This window comes from Eleutherodactylus coqui, chromosome 10 (assembly GCF_035609145.1).
Source record: "Eleutherodactylus coqui strain aEleCoq1 chromosome 10, aEleCoq1.hap1, whole genome shotgun sequence".
NCBI lineage: Eukaryota > Metazoa > Chordata > Amphibia > Anura > Eleutherodactylidae > Eleutherodactylus > Eleutherodactylus coqui.
In genome coordinates this window covers 49,077,619-49,102,127 of record NC_089846.1, presented here as the reverse complement: position 1 = coordinate 49,102,127, position 24,509 = coordinate 49,077,619, and the positions used below count along the sequence as shown (strand labels likewise).

General features: G+C 45.0%; 1 protein-coding gene across 1 annotated transcript; it reads right to left on the bottom strand.

Annotated features, from left to right (window-relative positions):
* Positions 1-453: 453 nt before the first annotated feature.
* STEEP1 (STING1 ER exit protein 1) lies at positions 454-21,354 on the bottom strand. The gene is made up of 7 exons (XM_066580988.1): positions 21,167-21,354; positions 12,854-12,971; positions 8,403-8,444; positions 3,377-3,515; positions 3,000-3,089; positions 2,241-2,333; positions 454-855 (listed from the first exon to the last, which is right to left on the bottom strand). Exons 1-7 carry the CDS (start codon positions 21,288-21,290, stop codon positions 793-795), a joined length of 669 nt encoding a protein of 222 aa, XP_066437085.1. The 5' UTR covers positions 21,291-21,354; the 3' UTR covers positions 454-792.
* Positions 21,355-24,509: the final 3,155 nt, after the last annotated feature.

Here is a 24,509-nt window from a genome sequence, read left to right as displayed (position 1 = left end):
CATCAGTGTGCTGCCAGACACCTCCTTCCCCTGCTCTCGCGAAACCTAAGAGGAGATGTCGGGGAAGGGTGGAGGAGGTTCGCCCCCACTGCTCTAGTTGATTAGAGATGAGCGAGCATACTCACTAAGGACAATTGCTCGGGTGTCGGCGCGGGTGACAGGTGAGTTGTGGCTATGAGCAGGGGGTGGGGGTGGGGGGGTTGGGAGAGAGAGAGATCTCCCCTCCGTTCCTCCCGCTCTCCCCCGCCCGCAGCCGAATCTTTGCTCCCGAGCGGGCAGGTACTCGCCAAGGGCAATGCTCGCTCGAACAATTGCCCTTAGCGAGTATGCTCGCTCATCTCTATAGTTGATATATTTGTTTGTGCTCTATTATATTTAGAACTTGTATTCTTATGGGCAACAAAGATTTCTGAATCTTAAAGATCTAGGAAAAAAGTGAACAAGAATCATAAAATCTGTGAAAATACAGACTTTTATTTAAACAAAAAATAAAACCATAAAAATCCAGCAGATGGATGCAAGAAACCAGACTTATCATTTACAGCAGTCCATCCTAACAGAACACATTAAATAATTGTTTGAATCCTCAAATAACTGAGGGAATTATTGAGCCTCAGCAATGTCTTCTGGTCCATTACACCTTTATACAGATTAGGGCTTCAGCTATCAGGACTGCCGCACTCCGTGGGGACGGCGTCCATGCTTGCCACACAGACCTGTCATACTGGAGGTAACAAATATGTAATGGCTAGCAGATTACTCTGAAAATCACTTTTAAGCAGTAGGTCTCTCCTATTTGAACTGGTTGTCAATCAGCGTTCCCTTCATTTTGGCCTTCTTTGCTTCTAATTCAGCCTGTGAAAAGAAAACCACCATTAATAAAGAAGTATAAATTGTACTTTGAGCCAAATGTTTGGCATTCACAAAGCAGGACTGGACATGTGCACTGGAAATATTCAGAACAGCCTCACTTATGATCGATGATCATTGGTGATCTGCCCCCTAGCCCTCAGAACATACGCTGATGTCTACCCTGAGGATATGGATGTTTTTTTTTTAAAAAAAGATCTTTAATTTTTTTTTTAATTATTTTCTGCCATCTTCTGCGCGCAATAGCTTTTTTACTTTTCCATCGACCGTTGTGCGCAGACTCATTTTTTGCAGGGCGTCCTGTAGTTTGCATTGGTACCATTTTGGAATACATATGACATATGACTTTTTGACTGCTTTTTATTGCATTTTTTTGTTGGAGATGGGGGGTGACCACAAAGAAAAAAAAAAAAGCATTTCTGGTGTCTTTTTTTTTTCTGACAACGTTTACCGTGCGGGGTAAATAATGCATTACTTTGATAGATCCGACTTTTATAGATGCAGCGCTACCAAAGATGTATTTTTTGTTTTATTATTTAGATTCTTTTATTACATGCCTGCCATGACACCCGCACGGCTCCCTGAGATCTCATCGCGAGGGGCCGAACGGGACAGCTGAACATTGTTCGGGGGATTTAAATGCCAATGTCAGAATTGACAGCTGCATTTATAAGTCTAACAGCTCCAATGATTGGCATACAGGGCATGATGGAGCAGATAATATACTTACAGATCCCATCACCAATGGGAGAGCAGCTACATTCAGGTTCCCACTGACAGAGCAGTAGATCGTTTTTAGACATTTCAATGATCATGACTTGACATTTCTTATGGTCCACGCAGAAGATTACAGGGAACCAGAGAGCCCGCCTCATCAATTAGGCATGGGTAAGTCGGTTATCTGCACTTTGTACCATTAGCACCTCGGGGACACAATAAAAAGTTTCCCCACAGTGAGCCTTTAAGGCCATACCAGGCAAGTCATATCTATTATATTGTAGCTTGCTTTGTCCACAGTTGTTTACTGAGGCCAAGCAAACTCATGAAGGGTTAGGGTACAGCCCCACTGGATTACAGTAGCGATGTGGTCAACTACCCCTCCAGTCATGCACATACATGCAGCTTCTTATGAATTAAGTTCACATGAACTGTAAGTTGTTAAAGACTACACACTGTCTAAAAACCATGTGGCCCTTAACAACTTACAGCTAGTGAACACTTTAACAAGGTGCAGGGACCTGCATCACTGGAAGGGTTGTCAGCTTGCCCAACCCAGCCGCAGCGGCAACTGTGTAGCGACCGCTCTGTGGGACCTTAACCACAATACAAGGAGCACATATGGAATAGTGGTGTATAGCAGTTGTACATACCAGCTCCTGCAGTCTTCTCTTGCTCATTCCCTTTCTCTCCAATTGCTTCTCAATGACTTTTGCATTCTGGGCATAGGAATCTGCCACCTCTCTCTGTAAGAGTAGAACAAATTAGCCGAACACAACACACAGGTGATTTAAGATTAAAGGGGTTGTACCAAGATTTCTAGTTATACCCTATCCAAAGGATAGGCAATAATTTGCTGGTCGTGGGGTTGCGGTGTAGAGACCACCACCGATGCCAAAAACAGGGGTTCCATGCCCCCCCCCCCCCCCCTGCCTGTCACTGCGGGAGTCGCTTCTCCCCAGCAGTGATAACAGAATGAATGGAACACTTAGGATAGGTCATCAATTGTTGATTGGCGGAGTCTGCCACTCAGGATCCCTGCCTATCAGCTGACTCCCAGCACCACTGTCAGTTCAGACGGTGCGGAAAGCCGATAGCACTGTCAACATTACAGGGGGCTGTTTTGGTTCAGCAGGCACAGCTCCCATTGAATTTAATGGGAGCTGTTCCTGCAGTACCAAATTAGGCCAAATTAGCAGACAGTGCTATCTGCTTCTAGTGCTGACACTTGGCCCAGGGATCAGCTGATCAGTGCGGGTCCACCACTTGTGATCCTTAGGTTAGGTCATCAATAGTATAAGTCCTAGACAGCCCCCTTAATTAATGTATTAAAATGCATTGTAGACAGTGTGCAGTATAGATTGTAAACAGGGTGTTAAAAACAGGTGCCAGCCTTATGTCGTTACACCTACCGCCTCTATTTCCTCCTCTTCTTCATCAATGGTGGATACAGTAACGGAGCTGAATTTGCCCATGTCTTTAGTGCGTTTGGTCATCATCACCTAACAAAAGAAAAAGGCTTTATTATTAATGACCGAAACGTATTATAAGTAAAAACAAACAGGATTTGATGTAAAGCTTGTATGGAGATGCAATACCACATCCGACCACTTAGCGCCTCAAGAAAGGAACAGAACACGGACCACTTAACTTCCTCTCCACCTTATACAATATTCTGACAGAACATTTAGCCCCCCCCCCCCCCCCCCCGGCTGACCTTTATAGCCACAGCAATTAGTGAACATTTCACTTGAGACATTACTAAATGACAACACTACTGATAATATACCTTTTTAGGCGGATCTGGTTTTTGGGTATAGATGTTGGTTTTGCCAAAACCTTGCCCAAACTTGACCAGCGCTCCACTGAAGATGAAAGTTGCAGGGGCATTCTTCTGCTGGTGCTGGTAGAACAGAGGAAGGCTGCACCTGTAGGTGGGAAGAATGACATGGTCAGGGACAAGGGAGATGAAACGCTGACATGCTCCTGTATTACTAGGATTGCGGTGTAGCTGAATAGTAGGGTAGCGATTAGGACATGAAGTGCTGAACTGTACAAAGCATGCAGACGTCAGGGGTGGACAGTTGTCATTTGGAGGGCACGCTGGGACTCTAAAAACAGCAGGGAAACCATTGATTGCATAATGTTTAATTATCCTTTGTTCTCTTGTTCATGCATATTCCAAATCAGACAAGCCAGATATAAATGGAAAACAGAAAGCCATCCAGATGCCAGTGCAATAAAGGTCACGGGTCCAAAGCACAATACGTCAAATAGGAAAAACTGAGGCCGAGGTCTTTGCAAAGGGTAATTTATTTATTCAACCACAGACTGCAATGGTTGAGAAGTAATTTGTAGTTATTTATGTATGGATCTCAGCTGGACAGGGGTGATCATTATCCAAATACAAAAAGGTCATAATGAAAGACAACACAGAAGGGGGTTCTTTACTGTAAGAGCAGCGAGGCTATGGAACTCTGTCTGAGGAAGTGGTGATGGCGAATAACTAGAAGTAAAAGAGGGGCCTGCATGCCTTTCTTGACTGCAATAATATTACAAGTTATAGTCACTGATTACTGAGTTATTGATCCAAGGATTAGTCTGACTGCCAGATTTGGAGTTGGGAAGGGATTTTTTTCCCCTTAAGATGACCAAAACGGGCTTCTACCTCAGTGAAGGTGGAAGGTGGTTGTCTTCTTCTGGATCAACACTGCAGCATAAACCGGATGGACTAAAGACCCTTTTACACGCAAAGATAATCTTTCAAACGACTGAAAGATTTAGCAATACATTTGCATGGTGTTAATGGCCATTAGCACTTCATCATCTTCATTTGAGCCCAGCATGTGTTTAACACACACCCGGCTGTGCAAACAGCTGCTGCACATTACACTGTTCTCCTCGTGGTTAGTGTAAACATGCCGCAGGAAGAATATCCTGCAGTCTTTTGAAAGATGAGTGAAATACATTCAGATGGAGTGTATTTGCTCAGTCTTTCAGCGGCTGAACGATGGATTTTATAGGAAGTAAAATCCATCGTTCATACGAAAAGAACACGATGCCCGCGTTTACATGTAACAAGGAGCGCTCATTGTCAGCCGTTTGGATGAATTTTGAGTGATAATTGTTGCGTGTAAAAGGGCCTTTGAAGGTACCTTAGCATGGAAAGACTGCCATGACTATCTGTTTACACAGGCTGATAGTCGCTTGGTTTTTAAATGAGCTAAAGACCAAGCACATCTGATAAGTGAGTGATTTTTCGCTCAGTGCCCTGTTGGTGGCCGTGTGTATATGGAATGACTATTGACCAAATTTGCTGTTTTCAGTGATTTTTCGTGCAATAATTGCCCCGTGTAACATGTTTAGTAACAGGTTTTGTAACACTGGGGGAAAAAAAAAAACAACTAAATACAGGATCAGATAGGGCTGGGGTGGATAATTTACAAAAACACACAGAAAAAGAAAACGAAACAAGAACTTGCTGAACAGAAATAATTCAATACGTTTAGTACATCTATTCTGTGCGATATGAATGCATTAACCCTTTCCAATCCAATGTCAGCCCTGCCCCGACATCATTTTCCTCCACAGCTCCAATGTCGAGACAGATCTGACACTGATCTTCAGACACATCGGGAGCAGATGCACTCCTGCACTGGTCCTCATTGAGGACCCCCGAGGAGAAGGCAGAAAAGGTTTTTAACCCTTTCTGCCTTCTCCTTTACACATTACATAGCGCTCAATTACAGCTATGTAATGCACGGAGATTTCGGCCGGCGATCATGTGACCGCCGGTGTCACCTGAACCCCAGCCGTCACATAAACGCCGAGCTGGGAGGCTGAAGGGAGAACGCGGAAGTATTACCTCCGCATTCCGCCCGGCGATCATGTGGCTGCCAGGTGTCACCTGACGCCAGCTGTCCCATGATCACCGAGCCGGGAGGCAGAAAGGAGAATGCGGAAGTAATACTTCCACATTCCCCCCCACGGTGTAGTGACCACCTGCACCCTCCTGAACTCTGTCAGATCAGGAGGGTGAAGGAAACATTTATTTTTTCTCATCCATTCTCCCCAGCTCCAATTTGTTTGGCGCTGGGGAGAATGGATGAGAAAAAAAATAAATGGATTGGAAAGGGTTAACATTAGAGATGAGCGAGTATACTCGCTAAGGCACATTACTCGAGCGAGTAGTGCCTTAGCCGAGTTTCTGCCCGCTCGTCTCTAAAGATTCGGGGGCCGGCGGCGGCCGGGGAGCGGCGGGGGAGAGCGGGGAGATCTGTCTCCCCACTGCTCCCCGCCGCAACTCACCTGTCACCCGCACCAGCCCCCGAATCTTTAGAGACGAGCCTGGAGATACTCGGCTAAGGCACTACTCGCTCGAGTAATGTGCCTTAGCGAGTATACTCGCTCATCTCTAGTTAACATCCAAGTAACTGACACAAGTAAAATGTGTTCCCTGTCTAACAAGGACTACACCGGATTAGAAGGGGATGTACAAGTTTTATTTGGATGTAAAAATCTACTTTTTTCAGCTGACATCAGTGATTACCATAAGAGTCCATTAGATGACTGGCAATATACATCTGTGTACAGGATTATCCAGCTGCCGGCACTGTGCTCCGGAGCCTGAAGTGTCATCGAATTACCAAGCTAATGGCACAGTGACCGCATCATTAGCCCCCCTGCTTTCCACGCTACATAGATGTCTAATAGATTCTCCCGTCTAGCAATAGCAGGTTTTACACTCATTGCTAGTCCTCTAGTTCGTTGTCCTTTTCCTTCCCAGGACCTCTCTGCCTTTTACCGAAGCACATGGGACTATAAAAACGTCAGAACTTCAGCATATTCTTGTGTTGAATGGTCTTAAAATAGAATGTGGTGCGCCGGAGGTCGTCGTCAGCGGCTGACACTATTCTAGAGCCCAATGCTCAAACGCTGAAGAAAAGGCAGAGAGCTAAGCTCATCCGCTTTATCAAGTTTCACCCTTACTAAAACAGATGCCATCATTTTTGTTTAACCCTCAAACCACCCCAAAGCTAAAAAAGGATTATACCGGCTTTATAGTTATGAACTTTGACAATAAATAAAAAAAGTTAAAGAAAAGCCCAAAATACCAAAAATCGCTTAAAAAAAAACAAAATTGATCTTGTTGCTCGTTGCAACCCTGCTGCTTGAAGATCTAGTCTTTTTAATGTATGTGACTACTACGGAAAGGGGCACTAAACCCAACAGCCTCAGTTTAGAAGAGCACATCTTCTAAAAAAATTATACTTGCATGCAAAGGTTTCTGGAGGTTCTCCCAACTTCTTGATATGCAATAAGCTGTCTGCTCACATATCACTCTTGTTATCATAGGTTAAAGGGTGAGTTTATCAGAGTTGCAAAAAGGGATGATTATTGGCTTTTGGGCCGAGGGCGGCAGTATTTCTCAAACAGTGCAGTTTATGAACGGTTTTCATGCCGCGGAGGTGAAAGTGTATCGTGAGCAAACAAATCGCATTGGGAATAACCAACATGGAAAATGCGGAGCACCACAAGCTATTGATGCGAGAGGTGAAAGACGGCTACGAAAGGGCACAAGATCCGCCCGATACGCTACAATGGAGCGGCTGACCATGAATATGAACCAGAAGAAAAGGCTTCAATTTGCAAGACAATATCGGAATTGGACCACCGCTGATTGACAAAGGGTTGGCTTCTCCGATGAGTCACATTTACTGCTTCATCGAACAGGTCAGGCAAGAAACAAAGAAAACACAACCATTTATGGAAGAACACAAGCTGGCGGTGGCAGGGTTATGGTCTGCGGAATTATTTTGTGGCATTTTCTGGGCCCGCTCATCCATGCAGAAGGCACTCTGAACAGATTTGGCAATGAATCCATCCTTGTAGATCACATACCCATACATGCTGTTGGTCTTCCCTAGGGCAGATGGAAACTTCCAGCAAGGCAAGATAACATGTCACATGGCTAGAAATGTCAGACAGTGGTTGGAAGAACACAACCAAGACTTCCAAGTACTTTCCTCCCCCCCCCCAATTCCCCAGACTCAAACCTAATTGAGCATCTGTAGGACCACCTCAGTTGTTTCATTCACTCTACGGATCCTCCACAATGCACCCTGTGGGATGGATGCACTGCAGTCAGCATGGCTCCAGATACCTGAGGCAACCTACCAACACCTAAGTGAGTCATTTTCAGCCTGTCTAACTGCTGTCCATGCTGCATACGGCTATTACTCTGGATATTAGCTGGTGGTCATAATAGTGCGACTGTATATTTTGTGTGTGGGTCTGACATCTGGGTCCTCCGCTGATCCTGAAAATGGAGGTCCCAACAGTCCCCACACGAATAGAGCGCAGAGTACAAGCACTTGGCAATCTCAAGTGTGGTCACTGAAAGGACCGAAGAGGCAATCAATGACAAAATAATGAATTATCATCCGCCATTCAATTGTTTTGACGTGTTTATGCTTGACAATTATCGGGAACATTTGATTGTGTTAAAAAAACATTGTTTAGGTGAAAGTCACCCTGTGTAAGAGGCCCTTGAGGGTATAACAGATTGCAATTAATTATACTAGAAGTGGAGAGAAGATATAAATATCTACAAAATAGCATAAAACACATCTTATGGTCGAACGAAAAAAGTTTAGTACAGTGTTGGCCAGTAGAGCAAAAAATGATTGTCCCCAGCAAGAGGAACCAAGTAATCTTGTAGATATGATACCTTTTAATGGCGATATCATATCTACAAGATTACTTGGTTTCCCTTACTGAGAACAGTCATATCTTACATATTATGGTCTGCTTACTTGCCACATTTCTTCCGATACTGACGCTCAATGCCATCTGGTCTGCAAGAAAATGAAAGAAAAAGCAGAATTTACCAAAGGTTATTACATAGTGATTTACATCTAATCATGGTAGGGTCTCTTCACCTCTGCGGAGGCTCAGGTTGGAGTTGGCTGCAGGTCTCCTCAAGTTGAACCGCAGAAATAGTGATGTAGGCAGAACTATTCTCCCAGCAAAATTATGGACCCTCGGGTCGCTGCATACAGGAGCTGCTGGCCATACAACAAAACCGGCACACACAGATGTGAACAGAGCCTTTATATTTTATCAAGAGCAGTATACATACAGGAGTCTAGTTTTATTTGATCATGTATCCTATCTTTCAGTATTTGAACACATTGAAGATTTATCCAAGACGTCTTCACTAGTGATGAGCGAGTATACTTGCTAAGGGCAATTGCTCGAGCGAGCATTGCCCTTAACGAGTACCTGCCCGCTCGAGACAGAAGGTTCGGGTGCCGGCGGCGGGCAGGGAGCTGCGGGAGAGAGCGGGGAGGAACGGAGGGAAGATCTCTCTCTCCCTCCTGCTGACTGCCGCTACTCACCGCTCCCCCGCGCCGGCACCCGAACCTTCTGTCTCGAGCGGGCAGGTACTCGCTAAGGGCAATGCTCGCTCGAGCAATTGACCTAAGCGAGTATAATCGCTCATCTCTAGTCTTCACCTTAAAATAACAATGTTGCTGTCATATAATGCGGTCTCTAAACTTAGATGAGTTTGATAAAATGGAACCCGACAGCAACTATAGCACTATAAACTAAGTTATGGTACTTGTAGTTTGTGTGACGAGGAGTCCAGCAAGCTGGGTATCATACTTACCCGATCCCTCATTCCCACGGTGTCTCCCAGAAAAAAGTGAGCATGCACCAGTAGCTTGACTTTGCCGGGGAAAACCGCAGGAACTAGGGGGGAAAGTATGTAACACAGCTTCCCGAATTCCCAATCACCTGAACTATAAGCACCAGAAACTAGTTTCTGGTGTTTATAGTTGCTGACCGGTTCCTTTTAACCCTTTGCAATCCAATTTTGGATTCAGGGTTTCCTAGGGGGCTCTTTCTGCCATTACACAATGGCGTCATCTGCTGGCTAGAGCCAGTACTGCGGTACGGGACATGCTGGAGAAGCCCCCAACAGAGCGGCCAGTAATCTACAGTAAGAATACCCTGCCGGACGTCTTCTGACATTGGAGCTGTACAGCCTTCAATCAGAATGTCTTTAGACGTCAGACAGTGGATTGGAAAGGGTTAAGGCTAGGTTCACACAGGGTGGATTTGCCGCAGATTTTCCCTGTGGCCCCTCTGCACAGAAAATCTGCGGCATTTACAGTAGTAGCAAAATGGATAAGATTTGGAAAAGCATGGAGTAATACAGAAGCAGCTACCGTTCTCCTTATGCAATCAAATGAGAATGAACTAAGAGGATAACCAACAACTGCTCGGACTATTACACTAATTAGCACGTTGCTTATCTAATTTAATATACATAATTCAGAATGAACTGTATGTCATGAAGCTGGTTCTCCTAATTGGAGTCTAGCTCGAGGGAGGTTACGACCCTCTCCCATAAATAAAGCCCATTTCGGCACGATTATTTGTGTCAGCCTGGGAGAAGTTTTCCTGGAGTTGAAGATTCCTGCTGATTCGCGTTCATTTAAAGCAGACAGAAAATTTGCTTCAGCAATCAAGGGCAATCCGCTGTTAAATAAATGACGGGATGACGTGCATTGCCGAGGAGAAGCAGCTCAATTATACCTCCTACTGTGACTAATAGGAATTAGCACACCGCTCATTCACATATATCCCTTGTAGAACATAAAGGCAGACGCTACAGTCTGTCAGAGGCCAACTCCCCGGAGAGGACATCTAAAGAAAGAAGAAACTGGGGACTAGAAAGAAAATCACAAGAGACAGCCAAATGGAGAGGAAGCGAAATGAAACAATATATATTTGTAGAACTACATCTATAAACTCCCTTACGGAGGTCTATACCAGGGGTGTACAACCTGCCCCCACAATGGCATTCTGTGTGGTCCCCGATCATCAACTCACAAAGAAGATACTCAAGTTATGTCAGAGAGAAGAAGGAGTGTTGTGTAGGAGAAGTACTAATGGTGCACTGGGCAGCCATAGAGTAAAGGCCCATTTCGAAAACGCTTATTGCTTGAAATTCTCTCATCTTCCATCTTTTGAGTGATAATGATTGTGTGCATTTACACGGCAAGATGATCGCTCAACATTTGCTCAAACGGCAGTTTAAGTGACATTTTTGAGCATTCACTTTGCATAAGCTCTTAAGTAGCTAATTAGTGTGTAAATGAAGGTTCCCACTGTATACAGAAGACAAGCGGGACTGCTATCTTTTGTATACAGCTGTTCTCTTCTCAGAGTGCTCAGCTGTTACACAGCTGAGCGCTCTGAGCAGGGTGTACAGAAGACAAGTGGAAACACTTGTCTTCTGTATATAGCTGTTTTCTTCTCAGAGCGCACAGCTGGTATGCAGCTGAGCACTCCAAGCTGTGCAGTATACAGCAGTTTTCTTCTCGGAGCGCACAGCTGGTGTAATACAGCTGAGCGCTCCAAGTGGGGTATGCAGAAGAGAAGCTGCACTGCTTGTCTTTTGTATACTTGTGATTTGTTCTCCTAGCAGGATACCAGCTGAAACAAAAGTATCAGCTGTATCCCGATGAGAACTCAGCGCGCGGCACTGATAAGGCTGATCGCTGACTTTTAGCAAGCTAAAAGTCAGCGATCAGCGATAAGTGCACCACGACCGTGCGTTTAGACAACGATTATCGCTCAAAAGATGGAAGATGAGCGAATTTTGAGCGATAATCGTTGTGTCTAAATGGGCCTTAACAGAATGGGCATCCCCCCTCAAGCCACCTTGTGTGGCACTCCAAAAAGGAGTAGATGAGGTGGGCATGCATTGAGCTACCTTTACTGTAGTTTAATGGGAGAAATGAAGGATTTAAGGAGGACCCTTTGGCACTCCGGACCAGTCTATTTTAGTAAATACATGCAATTCCCATAAAACAATAATTAAGGAACAACCTTTCATATAGCCCTGCGCTTTGCTGTTACTCTGAATAATTATTTTGACAACAGGGTGCTACACTTCCTCTTTTCATAGGGGTGTGGCCCTATAATCAGCACTGATTGGACAGTGTCAGAGTGTATAGGGACCACCCACCCCCTCCCTCCCCAATCGTAACACTCAGACACCAATGTATACGCTGTCAAAAAAAAATAAAAAAATCAAGCCCCTTGAAGGAGTTGTCTTTGTATTGCAAAACTTGGCATGCAGTTACATCTCAAGCAGATATGCAAATGAATCGACGAACAGTCTTGCCGCCACAGGTCCTAAAACTGTTCCGACCCTCGGCCTATAAAAAGGCTCTCAGAGGCTCCTTGTGTGTAGTTGACTTTTTTACCGCTCGTGTAGAGCTCGTTGACCACCAGATGTCTCTACAGCGCAATCCTAGAGATTTCATCTAGTTTGAGAGGGGCGCGTTATTGGAATGCGAGAAGCTGGATGGTTGTATCGACAAATTCACCCCCACCTGGGCCGTTCTGACCAGACTGTTGGGATAAGTTAGGACCAGTGGATGGTGAGAGCAAAAAAGGCGACTGGGCTCAGGACGCCCCCTACAGACCAGTGGATGGTGAGGAGCATCTGACAAGCACAAGCAGCTCCAACTGCTTCTACTAACCCAAACGCAGAGCAGGATCACAATGATCTGACTGTGGGCCAGATATTAAAAGCATCTTCTTACACAATATTCTAGCATATTGCAGTATTTGTGTAATACTATAGTACAGTACTGTTACGTTACAGAGAAGAGCAATCCTTATGGCAATTTTTATTTATTTTTTCAACACTGAAAAAACTGCAAGAACCCCTATAGGATGGAACTAGCCTGGATTATGCATGTACCTCATTGTTTTCCCTAAACACACAAAGATGCAATCAGAGGATACAACTGACACAAACTTACAATATATCTGATATATATATATATATATATATATATATACACACACATACACACACACACACATACATATACACATACACACATATATACAGTATATATTGTAAATAGCACTGAGGCGCCGGCATCAGTTCCACATTCTCTGAAGTTATGGCATCTCCTTGATGACTGCTATATGAGCGCCATTGTGTGGCAGAAATGGCTTCTACTCTGGTACACTTGTCACGCAGTAGTAACATAAAAAGGACTATAAGGTAGTTTTCTGCTTTGGGACACAAGGCATTTTACACGGTACAATAGAAAGAAAAAAAAAAAGTAAAAGCAATAAAATAGAAGTGGATAGAAAATGCTTGCAACCCCAGGATGTGATCTGTGAGTAACAGTCTGAACGCAGAGCGGAGAAGGAGACTCAGGGGAGATACCTGCGCAGATACACCGCTTCCTCCTCCTCGGTGTTACAGAACTTGTGAGCGTGTTTTGCTGCATCGATAACTCTCGCTCTGTCCCGAGGCCTCATGGGAAGTTTTTCCAGCTGGCAATCTGAAACAAAAAAAGAGCAGAGGAAAATAAATAGAATTCAGAAGCCGCCGGTGGAAGTCTTCAACATTCACTGCGGGGCAAGGCTTAATTGGGCAAGGCTTAAAAGCAGGACTTCTAAATCCCCAGGGACTGACAAGAAAGTAGATCTCCGCTACGTATTTATGTGTACGCTATAACACAGCTATTAATAATCACAGGCTCACGCATTTCACTAGTCTCTGCCTTAATAATAAGACATGCAGCTACGCACGGGGCTAGTGACCCGCCTGCATTTTCACGCATGTCATTCCCTATATCTGATTACATTGGGAGATACTCTGATTTTGGAAGGATGTCACGCCGTGACATAAGAATATTTACAGCTGCTTATGTCATGGAAATGTCCACTCCATCAGCTGTAGGCCGTCTCACACGGGCAAGAAAATCATTCGAGATTTGTGTGTCACACCCTTTACCTTGCATATTTTCACACCTCCCATAGACTTCTATGGGACTTTTGCTACGCAGGCAAATGGGGTCGGTCCTACTTTTCCCCATGCATGCAAACCGCACTGATGAGAACGAACCCATTAAAATCAATGCAGTGTATCGCTAATTCCCGGTAGTGATGTGAGGCGTTTTTGAGATTAAAAGACCTCATGCCAGTGGCAAATGTTGGCGAGTGCGAAATCGGGCCGTGATTCAAGGTCCGATTTCACACTCGCTGTGTGAAGTTAGTCTTAAGGCTTCTTCACACGGCCGTTTTAGTGCACGAAAAATCTGCATGCGTTAAACGCAGAGAATAAATCCCATTGATTTCAACAGATTCGTTCTCATAAGTGCGTTTTGCACGCACAGGAAGAAGTAGGACCGGCTGTACGTGCATGTGTAGCAAAGTTCTCATAGAAAATTCGCAAGTGGGAGTGTCACTGCGCAAAGCGAGTGGGAAAAATAATACATTTGGAGCTCATTAGACTTTAAACAGTCATTAAATCTACGAAAATGGTGTTACGTGCGTGTAAGCTGGCCTTGCGTGCACAAAAGTACAGTACACGGATTACATAACTCTTCAAACTGCGCTCATGTGCAAATATGCTGCGGCGAATGTTTTTGCGCATAGGCTTGTGTGAAGCCGTCCTTATTTCCAGCAACTATTTGTCACAAGTGTAACACGGCCTAAGTAAAAACAAATTCCACTTAAAAAAAAAAAAGCCAGTACACCGAAGTGCGCAAGAATGAAGAAAAAAAAAAAAACTCTACAGAGCTTCAAGGACTCGGAGGGTTACAGTTTTACACCGCGCCTCAGTATATCCTGTTTACTGCAGTACGAAGGGTCCCGGTGATTACCGCTAAAAGGTCTTTGATTAACATAACATTTAAGCTAAGAATCGTTATCGGCGCAGCGCCGAGTTGGGCCACAAATTAAATAATTACTGCAGCACAGCAGGTCCAGTCACGCACAAGGACTAAAATCCAATTATGTCCTCGCACAACTCAAGTGCAGCTTTTCCCAAACAGCTAAGTTCACAGGACTTCATTTTGCTAGGAAACGCTAATAAATTTCTTGACGTCAAAGCGAATGTTAATCTCGGAGGAGCGCTGTGCTACATGTGCCATCTGTACCATCATGGCCGGAGGGCAACAGAAGAGTAGGGCTCCAACTTGGGGCTCCCTTTCCTTCAGTGAGTGCGCAATTTATTTTATCCCCACCACTTGCCGGTTACCAATCCGTACTGGTCTCTGCCTTAATAATAAGACATGCAGCTACGCCCGGGGCAAGTGACCCGCCTCCATTATGCCAACGATCAGATTTTCTATAAGGGAGGTTTCAGACTAGAATATAAAAACACATCCATAATAGGGAACCAGATTATTAATGCGTTTCAAAAGACACTGCAAATCCGTAAATCATCCGTTTTTCATTCGTATTTGCCTTCGCATTTTTATTATTTTCTGTTGAGCAAATATTAATTTGTATTTGTCAGTAGAAAAAGAATACAAAAACGAAGGCAAATATGCAAAAAATAGATCAGTAGTGTTTTTGAAAAACAGGTTTAAAAAAAAATACGGCCATTTGATTAGCCCTATAGATTTACATTAGCTCCGTATTACGGTCCCCTCAACGAGGACCTAATATTGCACTGTATGGCTGTGATTGGCTGAAGAAAAAAAAAAAAAAAACAACAAAAAAAAAAACAGTACTCACCGTCGGGCCCCTGCCGCTGCTTCCTGGCACTTGTAATTTACAACAGACCATCTTTTGCTGGTAACGTGGGTTGAAGACCACACCTCCAGCAAGAGAATGCTCTGATTGGCTGAGCCATTCAATAATTGGCTGGGATTGGCCAAGCGCCTCAGCCAATCAGAGCAATCTATTATTGGAGGAGGGGTCTTCAATCCCCGTTACCAGAAAGAGATGATTTGTTGGAAATGACAAGTGCAGGGAAAGCCTGCACAGAGCAGCGTCAGGGACCTGACGGCGGCAGCTAAGCGAGTATTGATTTTTTTTCTCAGGTAGTGTAGCTAGGGTGGGTAGCAAGTTGTGCCACATTTTTACAGCGCTGAAACCGCTGCTCATTAATTTCAAAGAGCTGAAAACAGCCAAAGATAGAACATGCATCTCTGTCTAAGCGCAGAGTTGGAAATGCTGCGTTTTTGACGCTTGTGTGAGCTGCCCCATTGAAACGAATAGGGGTGGTGGAAAAGCATTTAGCGCAGCACTGAAAAGGCAGAGCTAAACGCTGTAGAAAACGGCCTGTATGAGGGAGGCCTTATGGAGGCATTGTACGAAGGTTATTGACATTCAGTACTCAGTCAGTAATCATTAACCCCTACATGGGAGTACTAGTCGATATACCCAGCTTCGTCCGAGTTAATTTGGTATGGAATTTTATGACGTTATGGTTACTTCAGAGGAACCGAAGAATAAGATATGTATACACATAGAGGAGCGTTAGATTCTCCTCAGACTGCATGTACCCGTGCCCCTCTGCAGAATGTGCCCCCCCCCACTCTTCTCAGTTTTTACCTTTAAAAGGTAACACCCCTTTTTAATTAGTTATTAGTAAATTAACCCCCAGACTGGAAGTGGCAGCCCCTTCTTAGCCATAAAGGCATGCTCCATCCCTACCTTTCAGCATATACACACACACACGAGGGGAGGTAGATTCTCCTCAGTGTGTGTGTATGCGTGTATATCACACACACACACACACACGAGGAGAGGTAGATTCTCCTCAGTATGTATATATATACACTACCGTTCAAAAGTTTGGGGTCACATTGAAATGTCCTTATTTTTGAAGGAAAAGCACTGTACTTTTCAATGAAGATAACTGTAAACTAGTCCTAACTTTAAACAAATGCACTCTATACATTGCTAATGTGGTAAATGACTATTCTAGCTGCAAATGCCTGGTTTTTTGTGCAATATCTACAAAGGTGTATAGAGGCCCATTTCCAGCAACTATCACTCCAGTGTTCTAATGGTACAATGTGTTTGCTCATTGGCTTAGAAGGCTAATTGATGATTAGAAAACCCTTGTGCAATCATGTTCACACATCTGAAAACAGTCTAGCTCGTTACAGAAGCTACAAAACTGACCTTCCTGTGAGCAGATTGAGTTTCTGGAGCATCACATTTGTGGGGTCAATTAAACGCTCAAAATGGCCAGAAAAAGAGAACTTTCATCTGAAACTCGACAGTCTATTCTTGTTCTTAGAAATGAAGGCTATTCCATGCGAGAAATTGCTAAGAAATTGAAGATTTCCTACAACGGTGTGTACTACTCCCTTCAGAGGACAGCACAAACAGGCTCTAACCAGAGTAGAAAAAGAAGTGGGAGGCCGCGTTGCACAACTAAGCAAGAAGATAAGCACATTAGAGTCTCTAGTTTGAGAAACAGACGCCTCACAGGTACCCAACTGGCATCTTCATTAAATAGTACCCGCAAAACACCAGTGTCAACATCTACAGTGAAGAGGCGGCTGCGGGATTTTGGGCTTCAGGGCAGAGTGGCAAAGACTGGCCAATAAAAGAAAAAGATTAAGATGGGCAAAAGAACACAGACATTGGACAGAGGAAGACTGAAAAAAGTGTTGTGGACGGATGAATCCAAGTTTGAGGTGTTTGGATCACAAAGAAGAACGTTTGTGAGACGCAGAACAAATGAAAAGATGCTGGAAGAATGCCTGACGCCATCTGTTAAGCATGGTGGAGGTAATGTGATGGTCTGGGGTTGCTTTGGTGCTGGTAAGGTGGGAGATTTGTACAGGGTAAAAGGGATTCTGAATAAGGAAGGCTATCACTCCATTTTGCAACGCCATGCCATACCCAGTGGACAGCGCTTGATTGGAACCAATTTCATCCTACAACAGGACAATGACCCTAAACACACCTCCAAATTGTGCAAGAACTATTTACAGCAGAAGCAGGCAGCTGGTATTCTATCGGTAATGGAGTGGCCAGCGCAGTCACCAGATCTGAACCCCATTGAGCTGTTGTGGGAGCAGCTTGACCGTATGGTACGCCAGAAGTGCCCATCCAACCAATCCAACTTGTGGGAGATGCTTCTAGAAGCGTGGGGTGCAATTTCACAAGCTTACCTCAACAAATTAACAGCTAGAATGTCAAAGGTGTGCAATGCTGTAATTGCTGCAAAAGGAGGATTCTTTGACGAAAGCAAAGTTTGATGTAAAAACAATGTTATTTCAAATACAAATCATTATTTCTAACCTTGTCAATGTCTTGACTCTATTTTCTATTCATTTCACAACGCATGGTGGTGAATAAGTGTGACTTTTCATGGAAAACACAAAATTGTTTGGGTGACCCCAAACATTTGAACGGTAGTGTGTATGTATGTATGTATATATTTTGAGGGGAGGTAGATTGTCCTCAGTACTTACACAGAGGTGAGGTAGGGGGTCACTTACTGCCGCGCTTAGAATTGAATAATCAAGTTGTGACTTCTTTGCTTTTCCTATTAAGGACCTAAAGAATGGTCATGCCAAATTTCACGTTTGTGCGGTGCAGATGTGTGTTATTAGTTACATGCAAATTAGGGAGATTCCATCTCAGGCGCACCAACGCTAGGAGAACAAGCGGTGATGCTGCAGCCGTCACCTGTTTTCCAGTGACATCATCCACACCAGTGGGATCACAGTAAGGCTGCAGCACTGGCAAGTGCCTTGGTACTTCCATCAACTTTATTGCAATGAATGTAACAGCGGCTGCTCGTGCTCAGTCATTGTGACATCACTGTGGGGGAAGAAGCAACCCCGCAGTGGCAGGCACAGGGGAACATGGGACCCCCTATTCTGCAAGTCGACAGAAGTTTCAACAATAAAACCCCCTCTAATTAGCAAGTTATCCCCTATCTTGTGGATAGGGGACAACTTGTGATCCTAGTACAACCCATTTAAGGAACGCAGATATAGACCACTCAAAAGAGACAGTCATAGCTTTTATGTGCCTTTAGTTTAACCCCTTATTGCACCATGACTTACATGTATAAAAAGCATAAACAAGAGTCACAAAACTGCAATTTGTTGTTGAGGCCTTCAACTCCCAAAAGCTTAAAAGGGGTCATCCAGCAGCGCCTGCTGGGATACACTGGGGTCAGAGTGGGAGCATTGATCCGACCTCTGTAGTGGTTCATGCTCCTAACTGACTTCATTGCGAGCAGCGCCTGCAGTCATGAGCGCTGGCCACAACACAGGGGTCGGAGCAGTGCTTCCATTCTGACCTCGGTGTATCCCAGAGGGCGCTGCCTGGAAAGCTCCTTTAAAAAATGCCTCCTTGTTTCTCCTTTTATCTCAACCCCTCACAGTAATCTGACGTACATTTACTACACTGGCGAGATGGCCTTAATGCCCAGCGGCACAGAATAGGGATCACGTGGGCACAGTAGAAAACTAACCCAGTCCATTCACCTCCTACAAAGCAAGCTTTTTTTTCCTCTCTTACCGAATACGTGATTTTTGCACGGCACTACTCTTCCCGTATACTGACCGGTACTAACACTTGTGTTTGGAACCGTTTTTGGTAACTTGTTCCCGCAGATGCGAGGTGTTTTTGTGTTAAGAACGCCTCCCATCACTTCTGGGAAGTAGTGATCCTCCGGATCAGCAAGTGTTTCCCATGGTTTTCAACGTGAACCCTCACTCCGCACGACTGGAATGTTTTATCCAGGCCCATTAAACCAATGGGCGAGGTGTTCTGAGGAACGCCCAAAGATAGGTCAGGCCGCAATTTTTTCTTGCGATGCGGGGGGGAAAAAAAGAAAATAAGTCTCATGTATATGATCCCATTCAAAACTACGGGGTTCATATTTGTGCGTCTCGCAACGCAAAAAAATATCTTGGCCGTGTGAAAGTGGCCTAAACAGGTTTACTAAGGGAAAAAGAAATTACAAAATTAGGATTAAGGGAAAATAAAAGTAATTTACTCCATAACCCAAGACGAAGCCAAAGAATGAATGTCCCTATGCAGCCCGGATGTTAATAATATTAGGAGGTGTGTTCCCTCACCTGACTTACTACTCATCACCACTTCCCACATGACCTGACCCAGATTCATGCACTTCGCAGGACGGAACGGAGGAGTGCTCATACTAAGTCATCCGAAATAATCGTGGCTGTAATGGGGGTACGTCCGGGAGGAGGATGCCAACAGCAGATGCACAACTTCATCTCTTCACTCACATTACAACATCCTTTCAGCCTCCATTCACACTCCCATTGTGGAGGAAGAGTCCCAACGGGGTCTTCCTAATAAACAGGTTGTCAGAGTTGTAACATCTTCCATACGCAGTCAAATTAATAGCAATATACTCGCCTCTCCCTGTTCGGTCCCGCCTGCGCCGGTCTCTGTTGACAACTGCTCTCCCGCCTGGTTTACGGGATGTGGTTCCCAGGTGAGCGGGACAGAACTGGGAGAGGCAATAGATAGTTATTAATTATACTGCATATGGAAGGGGTGGTCCACAGATCTTACAACCCCTTTAACAGACAGGAGTCATCGCGCTCACCTGTGTGAAATTAGCCTAATTACCCAGGCTCCTAAACTTAGAGTCAAATTAAAGCTTTTATTAATACCCTGTCCTCAGGATAGGTAATAAGTAGTTAGCTGGGAGGGGTCTGCCGCTCAGGATCCCCACCAATCAGCTGATTCCTGACACTACTGTCAGTAAGGACAGCACAGACAGCGGACTGCTGTATACTTGGTGCAGCGGCAGCTTGGGTTGTTTATGCAGACACGGCTCCCATTGAATTTAAATCCCAAAAGTTCCCAACACCCCCTCTAAATACATCCGGAGTGCCCCCCAGTACAATATACCAAGATCATCCAACACACTTCTGGAGCAGTCATCTACACATCCTGACGGCTCCCCCACAACGTAGTGTGCACATCCAGAGCTCCCCCTGCAGGAGGGTTACATTCAGAGCCTCCCAGTCACATGATCTGTATGTAGTCAAACACCCCTGTAGCCAGCCCCCCTGTTAGAAGCTGGGGCTAGGTGCCGCCCGATGACATGAACTGAAGCCAGGCACGCTCCCCCTCCCCAATTACATGGACCGTGACCAAGCACTAACCCCCAAAATCGCATGAGCTGTCGCTCTCACACAGGCGTATGCTACCGCGTGTTCAGCGTGCAGCTTTTGCGCATATAATGCCCAGTACCAATCTCACATTGAGGCCAAGCTCACACAAGCACAAGTTTGCCACGGTTATTCACATGATATGCGGTAATGGCGGGCATATACATTGACTTACGCCGCTTCGCTCACATTTGCGTGCATGCATGGCGTATTACACACGTGCAAAAAAGAACACATGCTCTATTGTGCCGCGTATTACGCATAAGAGAGACCGCTGTTTTCTTGGGGTGCGTAATCAACACTGACCAAACCCAATTAGAGTGCGGATGGGCGGCGTTGGAACGCGACATCGCAAATCAACAGATCAGGAAATTTACGCAACCAGCCCCCCCCCCCAGAAAAAACAGGAAGACTGCGCATGGCGGCGTGCGCGAGATACGCGGTCATTCGCAGCTCAATATACGGTCGTGTGAGCCCAGCCTGATTTTTAACATACACAGAAGCCTTCGTGTCCGCTGTGACTGCAGTCATCACACACAGTGAACTACCGAGCCATCACCAGCCGTCCCAACTACGCGAGCTCCGGGCTGCACCCCGGACAAGGCCGCACTCACCCAGCACGAGCACCATCTGCCCGCACAGGCAGTAATACACGTGTAACGGCTTCTCCCCGTCGTCATACTCCTCCCGGTCCCGAGTGTCCGAGCACACCACCGACCGGGACACGACCTTAGGCATCACGGAACGGAAACAGCGGCTGTGTGTGAGATGGAGCCTTCTCACATTAGTCGCAGCAGTATGACGTCACCACAGCTCTCCTGTAACAACTTTATTGATACCGCTAATAAGAACATAGCAGACATTCAGTGGTGGAACGGTGGCTGCCGGCGGTATGTATTATGTTTGGTTCAATGTATTATGTTTGTTTTTGGGACAAAAATAGTACAGTCCAATGGAGGGGCTAACAGTTCATTATCCTGTATTGGTCTAATTCACATGCGGCTGTCAGGTTCTGCTAAACTACCAGAACACAAAAACACTACATGTGGAGCTCTGCTTTCCATTAAATGGCAGCCGCCATACCCAAACCTGACAGCCCTAATATAGTCAGCGATGCCGCTGGACGCCGATACTGTCGTCACCCCTACCGAAATGGAATGGAAATTAGATATATATCCATACTAATATTATAAATGTGGAAGTCACCCTGTCTGCCTGTCTGCCACCTTTTCACAGATAAACCCGCTGAAGCGATTGTGATGACATTTGGCAGGGTGATAGCTGGCATCCTGAGGAAGGACATGGGCTACGGGTTATCCCGAAAGTTTATAGAGTTCCCTATGGAGCGCCACAAGGCAGATTTATTTGGTGATGTGCAGACGCACCTCCGCTCTGGCGCCGCTGCCGTGTGGTATGTGATTATTTAGTGCGGCGGAGGGGAAGGGGGCACACATCATAAACTACACCTACACAAACAGGCAGACACCTGAGGGCAGACGTTGTTGCCACATGTATGTGATTATTAGGCTAGCAGAGATACTGGCGTTGTCCAGGATTAAAACTTGAACGAAAGACACATTAATATGGATTGAGATTTTAAAGAAAATCTGTGTTGCCCATAGCAACCAATCACAGCGCAGCTTTTATTTGACCTCCGCAGTATAACATGGGCAGTGTATACAGTCCATAAAACCTTTATGTCCTAGCAAGAGAGGACAAGACCAAAAACGTACAGAACGGCGCTGACCGCAGATCGCAGCTACATTCCCTACAGTCACTATTTCAACTTTTCACATTTCAATATGCAGATAGTCCCAGACTTGCAAACGTTCAATTTACAAACTTCACAAGTTACGAACAATCTGTCCTGCACAGTATGATGTAATGCTATGGCATTACATCATACTGTGCAGGGACCGGGCAGGCTTCTATCAAGCCTGATAGAAGCCTGTCCGGTCAGATCGCGGGACACTGTGCGGTTGCGAGGCAGCCGGGGGCCATCTGAAAGACCCCAGGGCTGCCTATGCAGAGTACCTGTCAAGCCATGCACTTGATGGGCACTCTGTATAGGCAGCCCTGGGGCCTTTCAGGAGGTCCCCGGCTGCCTCACAACCGCACAGCATCCCGCGATCTGATCGCGGGACACTGTATGGGCCCCCTGAACGTCAGGTGCTGGCTGTTTCTTACAGCCGGCACACGGCAGCAGCAGTTCCGACGAGCTCATCAGAACTGTTAACACTTTAAATACTGCTCTGACAGTGGTATTTAAAGTGTTAACAGTTCCGAAACTGCAGCCGCCGGGTGTCCGCTGTAAGAACAGCCGACACCCGACGTTCTATGGAGCGGGATCCACCCGCGATCCCCTCCATACAAACATTTGTTCGCACTTGTGAACAAATGGACTTATGAACAGGATCCTGGAACAGAACCTGTTCACAAGTAGGGGAGCATCTGTATAGCGAAACACAGACTAGATAAAAAAAAATACAAATTCCACGTGGATGAAGGTTTGGGTAACAAGCTACATATATATATATATATATATATATATATGTGTGTGTGTATTCCAGTGTTTCTAAGGATCACTATCTGCACATTCTAAGTTGAACAGTCCAGTGGGCGGTGCTATCAGTGATTAAATGTGCATGAAGAGCCTAATGTCAATCACTGATAGCTCCGCCCATCGGACTGTTCAGCTCAGAATGAGCCGGGATATAAATGGATAAATTATAAGTTACACTGAATCTTTCCCCATAAACTATATACAATCCACTCGGCTTCTCCTGCTCTATAACATGCTGCCTGCAGTCTGGAGAGCCTGTTTGTGCCGACAGGTCCCTTTTAACTGCTTAAGGACCAGGCTGCTTTGTACCTTAAGGACCGGACACTTTTAAGGGATTTAACCCGCATAGTGGTTTAACTGCCCTATTTTTTTCCTTCCGCTACCAAAATTATTTTTGCAGTGTTTTTCTTTTCCATGACCAATAGGGCCCTATTGGTCTATTTTTTAAAACATCTTCTTCACTGACTTTTTTCCCGTTTTTAAGTTCTATTGGGGGTAAAAATCGAAATTTTTTATTTTTTTTTAACATTTATGGTTATTTTTTTTAATTAGTATATTTATGCTAAAATAAAGTATGGGAACAGGTTCCTCATTTTGTTTCGGCCGTTTTGATATATAATATGTATGGTTTTGGATTACAGGGCGCATACGGCAATGGTTTTGGTTGGTGTCGGCTTTGGGTTATTTTCTTTTTTCTGTATATATTGTTGTTTTTTTCTGTAATTTTGTTTTACTTATTTATTTTTTTACCATCTATGTCCTCCATGACATCATATAAGACCTAATTGGGGACATTCAATGCAGCTGTCAGCAATGACAGTGGTATTTAACCCATTAAGGACACGGCTAATTTTGGCATTGAGGACACAACAATTTTTGGAGGATCTTCATCCACTTTTCAAAAGCCATAACTTTTTCATTTTTCTGTCGACATGGCTGTATGAAGGCTTGTTTTTTTGTGGTGAACTGTAGTTTTTATTAGGGCCATTTTTGGGTGCAAGTAATGTATTATAAAACTCTTATTAATTTTTTTATGATAGAAGGGAGAAAAAACAGATCAATTCTGCCATGTTGTGGTTTTTTTTTTTTGGTTTTTTTTTACAGCGTTAATCATGCAGCAGAAATGACACAATATATTATTTCTCCAACTCGGTACAATTACAACGATACTAGAGATGAGCGAGCATACTCAATTAGGCGATTTACTCGAGAGAGCATCGCCTTTTTCGAGTACCTGCTGGCTCGTCCCTGAAGATTTGGGGTGGCTGCGGGGGGTTGCGGAGGGGATCGGGAGGGTGAGAGAGATCTCTCTCACTCTCCACCCCGCTCGCCTTCGCCGCCCCCCGCCACCCCCCCGAATCTTACATGGACGGAGCTCTGTGAGGGCTTGTTTT